This window comes from Diabrotica undecimpunctata, chromosome 3, assembly GCF_040954645.1.
Source record: "Diabrotica undecimpunctata isolate CICGRU chromosome 3, icDiaUnde3, whole genome shotgun sequence".
Classification (NCBI taxonomy): Eukaryota; Metazoa; Arthropoda; class Insecta; order Coleoptera; family Chrysomelidae; genus Diabrotica; species Diabrotica undecimpunctata.
In genome coordinates this window covers 30350699-30372427 of record NC_092805.1, presented here as the reverse complement: position 1 = coordinate 30372427, position 21729 = coordinate 30350699, and the positions used below count along the sequence as shown (strand labels likewise).

The 21729-nt window shown below is 32.0% G+C and overlaps 1 protein-coding gene across 1 annotated transcript in view; it reads right to left on the bottom strand.

The window, feature by feature from the left end:
- Positions 1-6372: 6372 nt before the first annotated feature.
- TwdlE (TweedleE) overlaps positions 6373-21729 on the bottom strand; it is a 29777-nt gene continuing 14420 nt past the window's right edge. Inside the window, exons 2-4 of the mRNA XM_072525584.1 lie at positions 11804-12070; positions 10786-10965; positions 6373-8346 (exon numbers count right to left, since the gene is read on the bottom strand). Coding sequence (XP_072381685.1) covers positions 8239-8346; positions 10786-10965; positions 11804-12070 — 555 coding nt within the window. The 3' untranslated portion in view covers positions 6373-8238. The remainder of the gene's footprint in view (positions 8347-10785; positions 10966-11803; positions 12071-21729) is intronic.

The following is a 21729-nucleotide window of genomic DNA, read 5'->3' as shown; positions in this document are numbered from 1 at the left end:
AAACCTTTCGAACAAATTCGTGTCTCTCTATCCCATGTTGTTGTATCAGTATGCATTTCTTTAAATAGTTCGAGAAGCTCTCCACCTTGTTGCTGCAACTTTGGGTAAACATTTTTGTACTAATTTATCCCAAGCAGCAGCCTTTTTGGACGATTTTGAAAAAAAGAAAATGCAGCAAGCAATAGATAAGGCTTGCTGATTGCTGTAAAAGCAAATTGAGTCTATGCGCATAGCAACAAACAAAAATTGCATCTTGATACTTATGTTTAAGCCGTTGTGTTGCCCACGCATTACAGCGGCACCATCGTAAGTCTGTGCAATTAGTTTATTTCCACACTGAAACTCATTTAATACACTAAACAACATTTACGATAACGGTGCCGCTGAACGCTCTTCACTAACATTAACAAGTTTCAAAAATCTTTCACAGAGACCACCGTCAAGACAAACAGAAAGTTGTGACTGGTTTAAAACATCAGTGCTTTCATCCAATGTAACAGCTACAAAACTTCATTTTCCATAATCTCCTTTTTTCTTTAAAATTATACAAGAAGAATGGAGGAGAATGACTTTTCAAGTAGTTGATCGATTACGCAGCGATACTCATTCAGATTTAATTGCAGGCACACTGTATACTAGGTAATAACGAGTAAGTAACCAAAAATTGTAATAAGCCTACTAATATCAAGAGCACACCCACGCTCTCCCGCTTTCAAAATTTTCTTAATATTGTTCTGAAGCTATTTTCTTGTGGCATGTTAAAGTGATTACTATTTAAATGGGAATCAGCCACAGTTAAAGGTTAAAGTACGTTTATTGACGTTTCAATTTCCACTTCGGAAATCGTTCTCAAAATACAAACATTAGTAAATTAAACAAATTTTGTTTTTTTTTTGTTATTTGGTAAAAAATTCTTCTAATAATTTAATTTTATCTGACTCATTTATATTGACAATTTAGACATACATTATACATTTTAAAGTAGACGACTTTAAAATAATATTGTTAATATTGTTGCGCTCCTGGGACGACTTTATTTATAAGATAGTTCATTCGATTACATCAAATCAACTTTAACTTGAGAATATCCGTCAGAAAAAATCATAGCATGTAATTCGTCTTTAAAAAGACAAACACATGCCATGATGACAGTAAAAATCTCCTGTTAGTGATTCTATAGTAAATTATGAGGGAAAAACCAGAAAAAAAACCTAATAATACTATCCCGACATGGTAAGTATTTGGTCGTACATTTAGTTTACTTTCAATAAACACCAAATTCTGATTTTATATGTTTGTTTTTTAAAAAACATAAATGATGTATCCTCTATATGTTACCGACTTACTAATACTAATATGGGTAACCAGATCCTACTACATTCTGCCGAGGAATTTGCGACACAATTGGTATCATTTAGCATAATTAAAGCCGCTTCTTTGATTTTTCTTTTTTTACCATCCGTTGTTTTTTAGGACTATATTTGAATCATTCCATTGAACCCTATGTTCATTATCCCATGCGTGTTTACATATTTGAGATCTATCAAATTCTCTATTTTTAATATAAGATTGATGTTTACTTATTCTAATATTTAATGGCCTTCCTGTTTCCCCTAAATAAAACTGATCGCATTCACAAGGTATTTTATAAATGCAATTCTTTGTCCTTTCTTGTTTATTGTTAGGTTTTGTTTTGGACAAAATAAATCTCAATATGTTTGTCGTTTTGAATGTTGTTGAAATGTTGAATTTATTTCCTATCCTTTTAAGTTTTTCTGATAATACTTTTATGTATGGTATTGTTTTTTTCCTCGTATTATTCCTTGTGTATGCTGTAGGATATTGTTCTAAGTTGTTCTGTTCTGTTCGGTCGATTGTTGAAAATTTTTTATTTATAAACGATAGAGGATAATCATTTTTTAATAAAACAGATGTTATTAAATGTTTTTCCTCCAAGAACAAATTTTCGGTATAACAATCAACTTTGGCTCTATCATATAAGGATTAAATGATTCCCTTTTTAATATTAATATTGTGATTTGATTTGAAATTTAAATATTTGTTGGTGTGTGTTGGTTTTCTATACACCTACCTGAGTCTCATATCCAGTATCGTTCTTAAGATTAAAACATCCAGGAAAGGTAGTGTGTTATTATATTCCTTTTCCATGGTAAATGTAATTGTCTCTTCTTTATCGTTTATATCATTCAGGAATACGTCCAACAGCTCTGATCCATGAGGCTATATTGAGAATACATCGTCTACATATCTCCACCATACTGTGGGTTTTAAATTTTGTTTAGAAATAATATTTGTTTCAAAATCTTCCATAAATATATCGGCTAATAATGGAGATAAACTAGAGCCTATTGCTAGAGGGAGCGCTCCTTAACGCTGAAAACGTTGACAACTACTACCGCAAAGATAAACCGAAGAATTTGCTCGACCAACAGATACTATTTTGGGCTTAATCTCCTCCTTAAATCCACAATTATATCGAGTAACACAAAAATGCAACTCTACAAAACAATAATACGCCCAATCCTAACAAATGGTTCAGAGACCCGGACTCTAACAAAAAGTAATGAAAACATGTTGGAAGGTTTCGAAAAAAAAAGTACTAAGGCGAATCTATGGAGCAGTGAATGGCAATGAAGTGTGGAGAAGACGATACAACTTCGAACTTTATAGAATATACGAGGGACCAGATATCGTAAAACATATTACGATATGACGTCTAAGACATGAGAAATATGTGAATACGCGCTTGGTGGATGAAGGTGATGGATAGGGACGACTGGAGAGAAGTTCTTGAGGAGGCTAGAACCCACGCAGAGGTGTTAAGCCAAAATGATGATGATGAATTAATGTAACATTTTTGCATGGGTCTCTCTCCTAATTTAGACGTCTTAATAAGAAATAGTCCACCGAGATCGCAGCCAACATTTTGAAATGGTGGAGAATAAGTAATTCTAAATTTAAGTAGAAATTCCATGATTCACTGCCCTAAAACAAATGAAAAATGGGAATACACAAGGAGAAGATAAAATTACTTCAGAGATGCCAAAAATGGGAAGCACTGCATTAGAAGAGGCAATGAGAGCATTACTGAATAAATGCCTATTGGAGGGACAAATAACAAAAGCATGGAAAAATGCGAAAGTCATTCTACTCCATTAAAAAGGAGACGCTGCAAATATAGAAAACTACCGACCAATAAGCTTATTGTCACACCTTTATAAACTACCAACCCAAATAATAACAAAAAGATTGACAGCTAAGTTAGATGCATACCAACCAGTGGAGCAAGCAGGCTTTCGTAAGGGTTTTAGCACTATCGATCACTTGCAAACAATCTGGACAGTTATTGAAAAAACAATAGAGTACAACATACCACTACATCTAGCATTTGTCGATTATCACAAAGCATTCGACAATATCGAGAAATGGGCTTTCTTAACAGCATTGGACGACGCCAGAGTAGATTTAATATATGCTGCCCTCCTTAAGAATGACAGATGATGCTACTTTTCACTTAAAAATAAATGATGATCTGGAAACTATGAAAATATACCTTGGCAAAGGTGCGAGACAAGACAACACCATCTCATCCAAGTTATTTACTTTGGCATTAGAAAATGTCTTCAAAAAACTAAATTGGGCCGAAAAGGGATTAAAAATAGATGAAGTATATCTTTTTAACCATTTGCGTTTCGCATTACGACATTATACTAATAAGCACAGAAATCCATGAACTAAAATCAATGCTACAATATTTAAATCACAAATCGAATCAAATAGGATTAAAAATGAATCTCGACGAAACAAAGCCTAGAAAACATCACGATATATAACATCAATATAGAAAAGGTAGAACAATATATATCTAGGACATGCCATTAAAAACGAAAAGGAAAATCAAACCCTAGAAATTAAAAGGACACAATTGCCATGGGCAGCTTTTGGTAAGATGAGCTTCATTTTAAAAGACAGAAAAATCCCAACACACTTAAAACGAAAAACCTATGACACTTGTATACTACCAGTTGCAACTTATGGATTGGAAACTATGGCAATAACAAGAAAAATGGCAGAACAATTAAGAGTAACTCAACGGGCCATTGAGAGGGCCATGTTAAATATAAGCATGAGAGACAAAATTCCTAACATCGAAATACGTCGAAGAACTAAAGTAACCGACATCATGGAAAAAATAGCGACATTGAGATGGCAAAGGGTAGCCCATGTATCAAGACAAGACACCAACAGGTGGTCTCATAAAGTGACATTCTGGAGAACTCGAGAAACAAAACGAAGCATGGGAAGACCCAAAAAGAGATGGATAGACAATATAACAGCTGTAGCTGGAAAGCAGTGGATGAGAATGGGCTGGAATGAGAAGGCTGAAGAAGAAGAAAAAGAAGATTCGATAATTTACTTAAACGGCTTTTTAAGCAGAATTCCAATTTTATACTTCAAATAAATATGTTAAATAAAATGAATTGGAATAATCGAGTAATCCAAACCATTCATAGTTGCGTAGCGTCGTTTAACCTGTAACAAGGCGTGCCGCTTTTAGGATTTTCAGTCATTCCTAGTTTCGACAAAATGTAAGATGATGATAACTCTATTGACATTGAAATTATACTGCATAAATTAGAAGCCCTTGGTTTTCGGGGTCATTTCTTGAACTGGTTAAGGTCATACTTACAACATCGTAAATTCCTAGTAAAAGTCGATAAGAAGAAGTCATCTATTTTTAATCTTGATCAAGGTGTACCGCAAGGCTCCGTATTGGGACCCTTAATATTTCTTTTATATGTCAATGATTTGATAAATTTTTTAACTGCAGACCATACAGTTCTTTATGCAGATGATTCAACAATTGTAGTTGACGAGTCAACTGAAGTCGAACAGGAATTTACAACCTGGTGTAAAAGGAACTCTTTAATGGTAAATGCAAAGAAAACTATTTGTATGCAGTTCTACTCGCGCTGTAAGCCATCCCATTGTTATAAAATCACAGTCAGTTCTGAGGAAATACCCTTTAGTGATACAACACTATTTCTTGGTAGCATTCTAGAAAGTAATATGACATGGGATGAAAATGTCACTAAAGTCTGCAAAACAATGAATAAGGGTTACTATGCGATCCTTCAGTTGAAAACTCTATTTAACACCGATCAATTGATAAGTGTGTATTATGCATTGGTTTATTCATATATGGCCTATAATGTTGTCTTGTGGGGAAACTCTAGAAACTCTTCTAGAGTTTTTATAACTCAAAAGAGAATTCTTAGATTGATATTCAATATTGATAATAGACAATCATGTCGTAAATATTTTATTGAACACAGCCTGTTGACTTTTCATGCTTTATATATTTATAAGTGTATTATTCACGTCAAAACTAAATTTCAAAATTTTACCCTCAACTCTGACTTTCATAATTACCCGACAAGACACGGGAGGTTGATAAGCGTGTGTAAACAGTCCACAACTCTCTTTAAAACTAGCCCTGATTTTGCAGGATCTAAATTTTACAATTGTTTGCCACTTAATATAAGAAATGAAAATAATATTCAAAAATTCAAAAATAAATTAAAAGCATGCTTGATCCAATTATGCGTTTACAACCTAAATGATTATTTTGACTTAATAAAAGACTACAGGGAATGAGGACCGACGGCTTCAGAGACGCTCTATATCGCATATCTTTTTTTTTATATTTTATTGATTTTGTTTCATGTAATTATCCTATATAACTTGTTGATCATGCTTTATGTACTATATGACTTGTCCTATATCACAATGTGATCTGATGGGATTAATAAAGAATATTCTATTCTATTCTATTCTATTCTAAGTTTTTTATAATTACATTTTAATTTTCGTTTGTTTTCTCAAATGTTAACGCACGTCATTGTATTCTGCTCTTTTCGTATGATTTCCATTAATAAATATTTGTCCATGTTATTTCATGAATCATTTTCAATTTTCATTTTCAGAAATAACATGAATGCTACAGAAACGGTCATTGAAAAAATAGAAAGAAGAGGTTTAAAATGGTTTGGACACCTATTGAGAATACCTGGCGAACGTTGGCCCCAAAAACTTCACAGATGGAACCCCCTGGAAGAATAAAAAGAGGTAGACATGGAATGAAGAAATTAGAAGAGCGATGGAATCGAGAGGTTTGGAGGAGGAGCATGCCTTGGACCAGGAGGATTGGCGGAGGAGAACGGGAATACGGCGATAACTGTCTCCAAAATGTATTGTATTTACAAGTTGGATCCTGTAATATATATAAATATTTGTTCTTCGCAAAAATATCAGTTTTGTGTTTTCTTACAAAAAATTAAAACTCAGAAATAAACCAAACGTTTTTATTGCATATTTTCACAATTTTTCTACAAAATAAAATAAAAAAATATTAAAACTATTTTGACTATAAAATTATGACGGTACATAATATGACAACTACCTTAATGATTATAAGATCTTGCGAAAAAAGGGACATGAAAAATCATATAAAGCTTTTCTGATATCTATAGTAAGTTAAGAAAGAGAAGAATAATTTTGCGGAAATATATATTTTAATGAGAAGTGTTGTCTGAAGGGATCTAAATTAATATTAAGAAAATAAAAGGGTACCTGTTGGTGTGTATATTATGCTATGCTGTGAAACTAAAGTAAATAGTGTGATTTTTGCTTTTTGTCATATTAAAAAGACATTCTTGATATTATTATCATTAGGTTAAGTTCTAGATTAGTAAAATATTTTTTCAATTCGTAGTAGTAGTTTCGTAGTTTTCTAAATCGGCTGTTATCGGATCTACTGGGTTAATAATATATAAATTGATACATCAGATGTTAGTTATAATTAATTGTTTAATTTTAATGAAGTATTTTATTGAATTAAAGTATTTAAAGGTGAAGTGTATCTATTTAAACAATTTATGTAGAATATTTGATTTGAGTTAACAATATCTTGATAATAATAGTCTCTTGATACATCTTTAGAATAACAGTTTTTATCATTTTGTGGTCATTTTACACAAACTTTTACCTTTATTTTTTTTTAGCCATTCTTTTAATTCAACCATTTTCTTAGTTTCTGCCGTTTCAGTTTAGAATTTTTCAGTGTATATGACACCGTTTGTTACAAATGGATCACATTGTTTTGCAACCTTGTTGGAAATATTCACTCCTGGCTGTAAATAATGCTGTTTTTTAATGCTTCTATTTTCTTAACTTAGTTGTTTTAGGTAGTAATTCCTCATACTGCATTTCATCATTGGTGTATCAAGTGTTGTTAATATGTGAATTTTTTAATTAATTTTTAATTAATTTAGTTAATTTTTTTAAAGTTATTATTTTCCAAATATTAGTGTCAAGGGATGAACATTCCAATTTACTTAATTTAGTCATTGGTTTGATTATGCTTTCATCTTCTTTTTTTAAGAAATTGTTCTATTATATTTTCTGGAAATTATGTTATGTAGTTGTTGAAGAGTTTACCAAAAATATGTAGCATACAAGCCTTAATTAAAAATTAATTTTTTATGCAATTTTTATACTTAATAATATGACCCGCAAAAGATTTAAATTTGAATGCAAAACAGCACATTGAACCAGAGATGTAGTTTTTGTGCCTCAAGTAAACGCTGATAAGGCCGTCACAGATCATCAATTGGATTTCAAGCTATAATTTAATTTATTGGGGCTAAAATCCAAACATAATGGAGTGTTTGATACAAAAGATTAGAAAAATTTCAACAACAAAAATTTAGAGACACAGTAGCTCTACTAGATTACTAGATTACACTATACCTTTTTAATAAAAATATCAAGAAACACTGAGTAATTTTAAAGTAGGTGGGTGAAAATAAAAGCACTAAAAGGATAGTGATTTTCCATACATAAATTACTAATTTATGAGATAATTGTAAATTATAAAACTACTTAATCGAGAGGTCTGCAAATATTTGCTACTATCTATTTATGTACTTAAAAATACCCCTTTATATATCTGGTAATGTTTTCAATACATCAACACATCTGTTTTAAAAATACTTTCCACATAACTCTATCCTAAACATTTGTCAACCGTTTTTTGTCAGTACTATATAAACTTAGAACTAGCGTATAAAAATCACATTGTATAAAAATATTCCACTGGCATTATTCACTATATTTACAAATGTACAGTTCTTTCCTGATGGAGGTTGAGCTCGTTTAGAAGCTTCGTGGAGCACCGTATTCGCTAGAAGGAGAACCGCCAGCAGGAGGAGCTCCGTAGGAGCTGTCTGGAGTGCCGCTGGGAGCGTAACCACCTTCTTCCTTCTAAAATTATAAGAAAACCCGTTTTTAAAACATGAACTATAAAAAATTATACAAACGACTACAAAATTGCTGGAAAAAACTGTGGTTCAAAATTCTCTAGATTATTACATAATGATGAGATTCAGAACTTTGGATTCATGGGTTAAAATCCTTTTTCTTAATGTGCTATGCTTAAATTTAAGCGTAGGCAATTCCTTTGCATATATCTATGTTGTATATCACTCAGTGTACACAGATATAAGAGACCTACAGTTTACGTTGGATCCAAACAACAAAGTGTAGACAGCTGTACTAGACATATTCCTATGAGAAGCTACAGAGGAGCTGTGCTAGACAGACTGAGATTGTTACGTTTACTATCTTCTTCTTCTTCTGCTTTCCCTTTATGAGTAATCCTGCTTGTTCATTGGCGGATTAATACCTCTATGAAATGTTGTCACTCCATCTTTTGGGCGGTCGTCCGATACTTCTTCTGCCGATTGGGTCTCCTCTATTCTGCTTATGTGGTTATTCCATTCTTTTTTTCTATTTTGTGTCCATTCGTTTATACACTGTACTGTACATTTTCTTCTAATGTCTTCACTTCTCTTCCGATCTCTCAGCATATTTCCTGTAATTCTTCTCAGTACTCTTATCTCTGCAGTTTCCAGTAGCCTTTGGATTGTGGCTGTGTCGGGTCTTGTTTCTGAGGCATAGATCATTATTGGTCTCACGCTGGCTTTATAGATTCTTGATTTCATCTCAGTGTTAATGTGTCTATTTCGCCATATAGTATTATTTAGGTATCCTGTCAGTCTATTTGCTTTTTGTACTTAATCTCTCACTTCTTTGACCAAGTGTCCATAGCTAGACAGTGTAATTCTAAGGTATCTTATTTCCATTACTTGTTAAATATTGATGCCATCAATTTCTATTTTACATCTGGTTGGTTCTTTGCTAATTACTAATGTTTGAGATGAGATTGTCATATTAAATTCTTTTGCTCTTATGTTAAATCTGTGGACCAGTCTTTGCAGACTATCTTCATCTTGTGCTATCAATATTGCGTCGTCTGCGTAACAGAGTATTTTGATTTCTTTGTTTCTTATTCTGGATCCTCTTCCTTTATTACGCTTTTCATGATTTCATCCATAATCAAATTGAAGACCATGGGGCTCAATGAATCTCCTTGTCTTATTCCTCTGCCTATTTCTATAGGTTTTATAAGTTGTCCATCTATTCTGACTTTAATTTTGTTGTTTTGTTAGATGTTTTCAATATTTCTTATAATATTTAGGGGAGCTTCTTAAATGTAAGAATAAAGAACTAGTTTTCTGCTGCTGCCTTTGACATAATGCGATATTTTTTGTTTTGCAAAGCGCAATCTCTCAAAAAAGATATAGATTGTCTTAAATCTATGAGTCAAAATAGAAGAAGGGTAGTTATGCTTTTAATCCTAACACTAGACCATCAGCAGCCATTGGTAATACTTCGACAATGCTTCAAGTAAAACTGCTAGTAGCACATTTTTGTGCTCAGAAGTGACTGAAAATATCGCTTTGAAATCGGCCAAAATATTTATCTGCAATGCAGAATGAAACTTTAAAATCTGCAATTTATAAGGCTGTAATAGCTTGGAGATGCAAGCAGTCTCTTAAACAGCAGGCAAAGCCCAACCAAGTAACTTTGTTGTAAGTTCCAGGGATATGCATTTGTTTAAGAAGAAGCCAGTACTCCATTATCGGATCCGAACCAAAATGTCGCAATCTCTTAGAGCTTTAGAAAACTGAGCTATAAGTAAAATCAGTTATTCTTACAGCACTCTGCTTACTCAGATATATTCGCTCTAAAATAAAAGAAGTGGGAACAGCAACATGTGGATTGTACGAAAATACAGAGGAAACATATTTTCTGCAACTGCAGGGCGATTTTCCTTTAACAATGTTAACACGTAGCAAACGGCAATAGGCTTTCTTAGAAACTTAGATATTTTATAAGAAATCATGGATGTATGGTATGGACCAAAGATCTTTCTGATTCCAATGTAAACATTTACAACAACCTTCTAGAATTGGGCAATAAACTCAATCCAAAATTAATTTGGTGACAGCAGCACTATGTATTGAGTTTACGTATGCATCGTTGAAACATCGCCTTTATTGCTAAAATTTAGTACCCTTTGACTTCGGTCTATTCCAAAATCCAATGAAATGTAAACTACAAAACCATTTGAGTAAAATGGAATTAGAATCGTGGTCGAAGAATGTTTTAAAAACTTTTAAGAGTCCAACATTAGCAATAGATCTTGATTATTTATTAAACATAGAACAAAAAATCGGAAAACTACATGGAAAAGTGAATAACATTCTTTTTTAAATACAAAGCTTATTTCCCTACTATCCTATACAAAATGTTAGGGGTTTTTCTTATAAAATACTCCATTAAAAACAAAAAACATACCTGTGTCTTGTATCTGATGAAGTATACTTCTGGTTTGCTGGGTTGAGTTGGTGCAGGAGTTGGAATAACGATTTCTGGTTCAGGCTCTGGTTTCTTGACCAAGACGTAGACCAAGGTCTTTTCTTCGTTTTGTGGTTGAGCGGGAATGATGGGCGCAGTTGGGGTTGGTGGAGTTGGGGCCTGTAACATAAATTATAGTTGATTAAACATGCTTAATATGAAACTTTTTTCTACTGATATGTTTTAGCATATCTTATATGTTTAGCTGTTCTAAATATATAGAATCAAATAAAATCTAAAAAAATAATAATATTTTGTGAATTTAATGCACCTGGCGTATCCACCAAAAGATTGAGTAGGTGCATTCGCCATATTTAAAAATCTTTCAATTCGATTTTAATTTATTTTTGTTCAGTTCTTATATTATACTGTCAAAAACATTGACAGAGGATTGAGAAAAAATGAAACAAATTAAAAACAACTCCAATAAATAATTTAAAAAATGCTTTAAAGCCAGTATTTTTATAATAGAATGTTACATAAAATTTACTGCACAATTTTTGTTTTATTTTTACGAAGCTGTATACTTATTAGTGTAAATTTAAATGTTTCTCGATTTGTCTTTCCTTCCCATACTCCAATTATTATATTCCGAGATCTACAAGATCTTATATCTATATAAATATTCAAGTTTTGAAGTATACAGCAATGTATTTTGTATTTTTCAATTATTTTGCTTCTTGACTGCTTTTGTTTATTGTTTATTATGTCTTCCTTTTTTTTTTCTTTATAATAGTTTCATTATAATTTTTTAACCCTTGATTTTTTAAGTTTAAATTTTCTAACACTTTTACATTTATCCTTAGTTTATTTCTTTTATTATATTTAAATTAGATTTATTCTTTTACTATTTTCATTCTTCTTTTATATTTCTTCTAAATATAATGTTATCCTGAATATTTTTATTAGTCTTTGCATATCATAAAATATAAAAAATATTTGTTATAAAAGTTCTGACCTTAATGAAAATGATTTTGTAATGTTTCTGTGGTGGAGCTACAGTGATGGGCTTCCTGGGAGCTGGTATGTCAGTCTCTGGTGGTGGAACGTGTACGTAGACATGTTTCTGGACTATGGGACCGGCTGCTGGAGCTCCATACTGGGGTGCTGGAGCAGATGGTCCGGAAGGATAACCTCCTCCAGGAGCGCTTGGAGCACTTGGAGCGCTGTAGCTGTATCCAGCTTCCGGTCTCGCCGAGCTGACTGCTACCAGACTGAGAATGGCCTAAAGACAAAATTACATAAGTTAGATTACAACCTAAAAATAAATACTGTTATTAACAAGCAGTAAAGATGCGAATATTAAACTCATAAGCTTTTAGAGAGTATCGTAAATAATACGAGCAAGCTAACGGCAACCATAGCAATGCGAGTAGTATATATTTTTTTTCTACCATCAATGGAATAATTTAATATAATTTGTTTATCTATATATAAGTTTATTAATCGTAGGAAACTAAAACAAAATGTGTGAAATTAGTTATTTGTCGTTACTAATTATTTTCTGTGTTGTAATAGTATTCAAATTAAATTTGTTATTTTATTATATTTATTTTACTCTTCTTAATTTATTATACGACCTAAACACACGTACAATTGACTCAGGTCAGATCTCGACCTACGTTATGAACGGAGTCAGAAACGGTGTCCAACTTAGGTGGAGTAGAAGGGTGATTAAATGACCACTCATATTAAATCTAACCTAACCTCACCCAACCCCCGGTTCATGTCTAAGAACTTATAAAAAATTAAACAAACTATTTTTTTGTTATATCTGAAAAAAAATTGTTCTAATATTTTGATTTCATCTGCCTCACTTATAAAACAACTAAGATATATTATAGGTACCTATGCATTTTAAAGGAGAAGATTCTAAAATGGCAGTATCCATATTTTCGAGGTGTATTCCTGATATTACTTCTTTGGAGGATAATTAACTTAATCACATGAATTTATAATTATATATAATTGGCTCAAAATAATCCCTTGTCATAATAAAAATAGAAACAAATAATTTCCAAAGTAGAAATCTAGACTTAAATACACATTAATTCCCATTAAAGATGGTAAATAATATTAAAATGCCTTAAGCTTCAGAATAATATCAGTTAATTCGTTTTTCGTTAAAAATTTGAATTCAAAACTTAACATGTCTTGTTAACAATTCTAACTTGCTATTTTGATGTTTCTTTTTGTAAATTGGTTACTTTAATTTTAAAAAAATAAATTTTAAAAAATCATAAAAATAAATAAAATGAATACACCATGTTATATTTAAGGAATCTAAAAATTAATCAAAGAAAATAGCACTTAACAGATGATGAATTTGTAAAGCACGACATAATAAAATCAAACACCAGTGGAATCAAGTTAGTCTATAATATACATATATGTATAATATACAAAAAAAAGGGATCAAACGGAATATCTGAGTTATACGCTTTGTGCTGTCCATTTGTTATATTCAGATTAGCGAATCATTTATATAAAAGAAATAAAATCAGTCTGGAAAACCTATTTCCAAACTCTTTTAGGGACACAAGAAAATGAACAGCATATGGACATGCATCACAATGAGGGAGATACCGAAAATATAGAACCCCCAATGATGGAAGAGGTAAAACAGGCAATACGAACACAAAAGAACAATAAGGCTCCAGGTATTGACAACGTTCCCCATGAGCTATATAAATTAGGTGGCGATCACCTAGTAGGACAAATGCACATGCTCATGAACAACATTTGGAATGATGAAAAGATCCCTAATGATTGGAAAACCGGGATTATATGCTCAATCTATAAAAAAGGGGATAAACTAAAATGCGAAAATTATCGCGGCATAACCCCTTTTGTGCACGGCGTACACAATTTTTACTTATTTACTAAACAAACGACGCCAACAACTAACTGAAAATATTGTCAGGGAATATCCGGTTTCCGACAAGGAAGATCTACAACTGACCATCTATTCACAGTGAAACAAATTTTAAACAAATCGTGGGAATACGACATTGACGTCCACAACATATTCATAGATTTCAAACAAGCCTACGACTCAATTAATAGGAACAAGTTATATCAAATATTACAGAGCTTTAATATCCCCCAAAAATACATCCGACTGGTAAATACAACAATGGATTCGTCAATAGCAACTGTCAGAGTCCAAAATGAGCTCACTGAAAACTTTACGATAGCCCAAGGATTAAAGCAAGGAGACATGCTGGCACCGACACTATTCAACCTGACCTTGGAATATGTAATAAGATAGGAATGAATATAGGAAAAGGTAATCTCCTAACAAATAAATCAATAGGGATTGCCACCTATGCCGATGATCAGCATCATGTCTCACAGAACAGAAGAGGCGGCAGAAATATATTCACAATTAAAATCAAAGGCTAAAGAGACCAGACTAGAAATAAATATTCAAAAGACAAAAAAGTTAACACATGCAAGAGCTAGGGGAAACAGACGCACAGTTTAATTAGAGGACGATATTGAAACGGTAGAAAGTTTCACATATTTAGGAGTTAAATTAAACACGGATCGAACAGAAGAACCAGAAATCCAAAGAAGAATAATAAAGGGAAACAAAGCTTATTTTTCACTCGATTATGTGTTTCGCTTCAAAAACACACACTGGAGATCGAAAATCAGGGTCTACAAAACTATTATCAGACCAATAGTATGTTATGGATGCGAGACATGGGTGATGACAGAAGAGACAAAAAGAAAACTGGAAGTCTTCGAAAGAAAAGTCCTAAGAAAGATATTTGGACCTATTAACGCAAACGGAATATTGAGATCTAGGTATACCCATGAACTCTACCAACTGTTCAAAGAGACACCGATTTCAGAATTCGTTAAACTTCAGAGACTTCGCTGGGCTGGTCATGTAGTAAGAATGGAGAAAGAAAGATTGCCAAAAAGAGCCCTTAATAGTAAAATGCAGGGCGCAAGACCAAAAGGAAGGCCACGGAAAAGATGGGAGGATGAAGTGGTAGCGGACGCGCAAAATTTGCTAGACTTGAGAACCTTGAAAAGATCGGCGCGGGACCGACAAGGTTGGAGGCATAGTTTGGAGAAGGCCAAGGCCCGATTTGGGCTGTAGCGCCATTGGAGAGAGAGAGAGAGAGAGAAAGAGAGAGAGAGAGAGAGAGAGAGAGAATCATTTATATGAATGAGTTGGATATAATTAAGAGATTGAAAAAAAGGTAGATCTATTATTGATCAATATTTTGTACTTCAATAAATGCTAAAATAATGCAGAACAGGACTTAGCAACAACAGATTAATGTGAATCTTCTCCTTAGTGAATTTATTTAATCTTGTTCACTTAAAGGAAAAACTATACTAAATAAACAGTTAGTAAACTAACCGAAAAGTTAATTAAAATAATAAAATCACATTAAAGAACAAGAGACATACAGTTACTGCTAACAATAGTTTGTCATTAAAATTCATAGTATAAAAGGTATTGAAATCAAGAAAACTATTATCAACAATTATTTTTAATATTTAAACGGGAATAAGCCACAATTAAAGGTTAAAGTACGTTTATTTACGTTTCAATTGCCACTTCGGAAATCGTTTTCAAAATACAAACATTAGTTTGTATGTATGTATGTTTGTATTTTGAAAACGATTTCCGAAGTGGAAATTGAAACGTCAATAAACGTACTTTAACCTTTAATTGTGGCTTATTCCAATTTAAATAGTAATTACTTTAACATGCCACAAGAAAATAGCTTCAGAACAATACTTTTAATTTTTTATCCCAGGCAATTCTTAGGAAAAAGATAAGACTGATCCTTGATAACAGGTGCAAAGTACTTGTCTGTACTGATAAAATAGTTCTAATAATACGAAAAAATAAATTGGCTGCTAAAAAAATTTGAACTATTCGAAAAGAAAGCTAAGTAATAGGTACTGATTAACAATGAACGTGGATCAAGCAAGAGGAATTCTTAGCCATGGTCTATACGAAGCTTCCATAACAGCCTAAAATAAAAAGATAGGATCTGAGCGATCAAGACGTGTTATCTCTATACACTTTTTAACAGTGTCAACAGACAAAAGAAGAAAATCAATTAACGAAAAAGCAAGTATATGGAAATGGAACTCAATTTAAACAAAACAATTGAGGGAATCGTCAGAAAAAAATTATTATTAGGCCTTTTTTTCAAAACCTTCTATTAGATAAAATAGCTTTATTAAATAACCATGATTTAACTGACAAGTATTGGTCAAAAAACCTTTTCCTCAATTATGTATGTATTTTAGAAATACAAGTACTTACAATAGTGTTTTAAAAAGGTCTATTTCTCTCGAAAAATGCGTATTCTTTGACATGTTGGAACTACTAGAAATTAATATTCCTGTATACAATGAAAATTTGTTGATAGGTAAAAATACGTTAAGCACCACCATATTAAATCAAAAGAAAATATATGTAAGGGATGTGCATTCTCTATACCATCAACAAACGTTCAAAATAAACTAAAACTAAATAACAATCCATTTTTCTGCAGAAGCGATTCTTATTATTAAACTCTGTGATTAAATCGAAAAAAAAAGTTAAAAAAAAAATCCACTTTTTGATTGACTCACTATCTATTTTTAAATGCATCGCTAACCCAATTAATGTGATGGCTATTGATATAAATCTTTTTATTAGAGAATTAAAAGTAAGAATTCATAACTTAAAAAAGTCAATACGATAAGTTTAAAGAGAAAGGGAATTGCATTGGAAAAATATTGCTCTAATAACCCCGATAACACACAATGCATGATAATACAGAAAATGTTATAGTGACCATTTGTAGGCTGATATTTGGATATCCAAACTTCTTTCAATACTAATATTAAATCGGTGTAGTTAACACCGAACTTTGAAAAACCTGCAATGTGGTTTGCGAGTTAGATCACACGTTTTATGCTTGCAGTAAATTTAAACTACAAAGACAGGATTGTTAATAGTTGTTTATTGAAAAACATATACCCCTCTTTAATCTACCTACTTCATTTGCTATCATTAAGTATGTATAAGGTGGATAAAATTATTCTTAAGTTTATTAAAATGTGTAACTTAAAACTTTAGTGTAGGTGTTAAGCTAGTTACCTCTGTTGAATCGCCAAATATTTGACCTTTGTACCCTGGTCTACCCTTGCAATCTCATGGACAAATAATAACAAATAAAAAAATTATTAAGATGGTCCAAGAATTTTACACGAAACTATATAGAGAAAAAGATAAGAAAGATGGCATTAAATTGACAAAAGTCGTTTTAGGTTCAGCGGACATTCCACCTTTAATACCTTCTTCAATTCATAACAATTAAAGAAGTCTCAAAGTCATTATATTAAATAAAAAACAATAAATTAGGTAGTGATGACCAAATAATTATTGAGGTAGTTAAAACAGAAGGAAATACAGTTTTAAAAGCATTGACACTATTAGGTAACTCGTAAAAAGATGTTAGCCATCTCATGAAATAAACCTGTTACAGTAGCCATGCACCAAAAGAGAGACATAACTGAGCTATAGAACTATTGGCTTATAAGCTTGTTATCTCACATTTATAGGTTGTTTATAAAAATATAATAACTAATAGGTTGACATCAAAACTATACTTCTATCAACGTTTTGAAAAAGCAGGATTTAAAGCTGGATACGAAACAAATGATCATTTGTAAACCATCAAGTCGTTAATTGAAAAAACCATTGAATATAACAAACCCCAGATACTCTTCTGTGTCGACTTTATAAGAGCGTTTAGCACTTTCAATTAAAGTGTACTTGTAATGTTCTATGCTCTAAATGCAACGCAGAATAGCCAACGGATACATATCCCTCATCAAATACATCTATGAGCAGGAACAACTTGTGTAAGGCTTATCGAGGATACTGGTACTTTTCTTTTTGGAAGAGTATTTGAAAATTTAAAGAATAGTATAGTATCAATAGCTAATGAATCGATCCATATTAAAACAAATAAAGTTTTAAAACTCAGCAAGGAAACACAAAATTTAATAAAAAGAGACAACAATTGTGCAAGACCAAACACTTGATGAAATAGAAATAAGAGAAATCAATAAAATAATTAAGAAAACGTGTAGGGAAGACAGAAGGAAGTACAAAATAACACAGTTAAATGAAATACTACAAGAAAAATAATGCATACGAGACTGAAAGAAGAAAACAAGTGAAGGTAGGTATCCAATTACAAAACTAATTGATGATAAAAACGGGGAAATAAAAACCGAAATTTGAAAAATAACCACCATAATAGAAAAGTAGATAACAAACAGTATTTCAATAAAACTTACCAAATAATTTAAAGGTAAAAACTTTCAATCAGTACGTGTTATCGGTACTGACATATGAAACTGAACCATGGACTTTTAACAACAACATAGTCCACAAACCCCAAGTGACTTAGAGACCCGTGGAACAAAGAATGCTTAAAATTAAGCTCAACGATCGCAAGTCCAATAAAGAAATAAAAGGATGAACAAAAGTTACAGATGTATCTAATCCAAAAGATTGCTAAAATGCATTGGTCAAAAGATTGTTAAAAGGAAATTGAGCAGGAGACATAGAAAAAATGGAAGATAACCATTTGACGAAGCGAATTATGGAATAGCGACCAAGGGCAAACAAGAAAAGTAAAGGCAGACCTCATACCAAATGAATTGATGGCATCAAGGGTATGGGTGGCCACGAACATATACAAAAAACAGCAAAGAGAAATGAATAAACACATCTAAAGGTGGCTTACATCTGACGATGGATGGAATAGCTTCTGATGATAATGATGATAATTCAATGAGACATGTCTCCTAAATTGTTTACAACTTTGCTAGAATACGTCTGTAAAACAATTGGAACTAGAAGGGCATTAATGTTGATGGAAATTTTTTAAATAATCTTAAGTTTGCAGATGACATCATTCTAATTGCCGACAGCTTTGAACAGACGCAGATAATGCTTCAAGATCTTCATACTGTCACAAGCAGAGTATGTATTAAATTTCTTATTTCAAATACACAATTTTTGACTCAAGTTGAGACAGCCAAACAATCGAGCTGGAGAGAAGAATAAACCTAACTTGGGCTGAATTTGTAAATATAAAGGAATTTTAGGTCAAAGATTCCATATGACAATGTGTCTGAAAAGAAAAGTATTTAATCAGTTCAATCTGCCTGATGATGACCTATTGTACAGAAATCATAGTACTCACAAGACAAAACTGTGAGTAAACCACAAGTTGAGGAAAAAGCAATGGAAAGAATAATGTTAGGGGTTTCTCTATGTGGTAGAATACCTAGAAATCCGCAAAAGATCGCAACTAGACAAGTCATGAGCAGTTAATGCTCAGTAAATAAAAAGAATTTTGCAATGGAGACCCGGAATACAAGCTAACAGAAAAAGAGGACTAAGTGAAGAACCAGGCGAGAGGCCTATGTTCACTAGTGGACGTTGGCGGCTAGATGATGATAAATACAAAAAAGAAACTAAGTAATGAAATTAAGGAATATTCTTTTTAAAAAGTAAAAGAATTTAAATATCTAATAGTTATCGTAGTTACTAAGAACGACAAGGTTCAAGCAAGAAAAAGAGATAAAAGGAGAGGAAGAGGAAAACGGTCGAAGCGTTGCGCAAAGTTTTTAAAACCTAATGTAGAAGACAAAAAGAAACACTGAACAAAACAGAAGAAGTATAGGCAGTTGAAAATAAGTAAGATCGTTTAAACAAAATACTCTGATATTTTGAATACATAGCAAGAATAGTACCTAGAAGAAAGATGAGCAAAAAATAAATTACCCAAACGCAAATAAAGAAAAAGAGATGACCACGAAAAGTAGCTATTTTTCTAAATAAATAAGCTTTATCTAAAAATAGTGGCTGTGTACAGTAGGAATGGATAAAATTGTGGTAAAATTACAATCATGTGCCTCTGAAAGGGCACCTAATTGATATTTTATCTCAATTCAGGCATTATTCAGTCTTTTTCTCATTAATGAGAATATGCCTGAATAAGAAATTTGTTATTAAGTAGAAAATTGTATTCATTTAAATTACTCCACTACTCTCTCATTAACTAAAGAAATTATTACTGTTAAAAAATAAATTAATCATTCACGGTGACACATCATATTTCACCACACATGCTCCTTTCCTATAATTACCTCGATAATTAGCAACAAAATGACATTCGCGAATCAAGAAACCGTAAAATAACTGTTTTGTTTAATATTCTTGCCATAAAAATACACAATAACGAAACAATTCGTACGGTTAAAGATATTTAATAATTGCATTAACAATCTCTATTACCAACTTTCTAATAATTAATATAATATGCACCGGTGATAATCTGGCCTATCAGGATTTCTGGTACACATTATGTGAAAACAAAAAGTATGTTTTGTTTTCGTTGCTCGAACTCTAAGGTTATTATTAGACATGGTTTGTATCCTGCTCGATAATTACTGCTGTTATCGATACAATATTTACTCTTCCATACTGTTTATATCTATTATTTAACGATAATTGAATGTTGAGTTGCCAAATCTGCTGTTATGTTGTAATCTAGGAATTTGTATTATAGTGTTTTTAGTTTGTTACATATTTAGCACTATATTTCCGAGATTAGATAATATAAACGTGTTATTTGTAAACAATGTTATATTAATTAATATTAACTTTAATACAATAGAAAAAATGTAAAGAATTTACTAAAAATTGAGTCAAAACCTACAAAGTAGAGAAATATTAAAAAAAACATACTGTTTATTTAATTTTTTTAGTGGTTACTTTTAAAAGCATAAAAAGAAGATGAACCTAAACTTCGACTCCTTTGTTTATATTATTCAAAAAAATGAACTGTCTATTGTATTTTTCAATCTAATATTCGAAAGGATTTTAAGAGAAAGTAATATTCACACTGAAGGCTCACTCTACCACCACAGACACCAATGCGTAGCATACGTAGATAACCTTGTTCTAATACCAAGAAGATAAACAGAATTCAGAGAAATTTTTAAAAGACTTTAAAATAATAGAAACTAAGAGACTTAAGAAATCGAAAAGTGAATGGCTAAAACTAGTAAAAGTACTGAAAGTCTAAATAAGATGCTGAGATCAGAGAAAACATCCATCATCATAATCATTCCGGCTTTGCAACCCTGCGTGGGTCCTAGCCTCCTCAAGAATTTCTCTCCAGTCGTCCCTATCCATCGCATTTCTCCGCCAAACACGTATTCCCATATTTCTCATGTCTTCATCCATGTTTTCAAGAAACTTTGTTCTGGGTCTTCCTCTGGGTTTTTCTATCTGAGACATTTTGTTCCATCCGAATTACATGCCCTATCCACCTCAGACGTCCTATTTTAATACGTTTTACGATATCTGGTTCCTGGTTTAATCTACATATAAAGTTCGAAGTTGAGTCTTCTTCTCCACAATCCATTGTCATTAACTGCTCCATAGATTCGCCTTAGTACTTTTCTTTCGAAAGATCCTAACATGTAGGTACAAAGAAATAAAATAAGACTTACAATCAATTTAATTATTCCACCAAAGACCGGTTTCGCATACTACAATTTGCTATGCATCTTCAGGTCTAACGGTACCTGGTAAATTAAATGCTGAAATTACAAAAAGCCCACATTAGGGTGTTGTCTTATAAAGAGAACAATTACAGCAATTATGCCAATATTATATATCTGTGATTATTAATATGAATAAAAATTAATTAAAGCAGACAAAGTAAAACCAATAAAATGGCATAAGATAATCTATTGCGAAACTATGCGAAACCGGTCGTTGGTGGTATAATTAAATTGATTGTGAGTAAGTCTTATTTTATTTCCTTT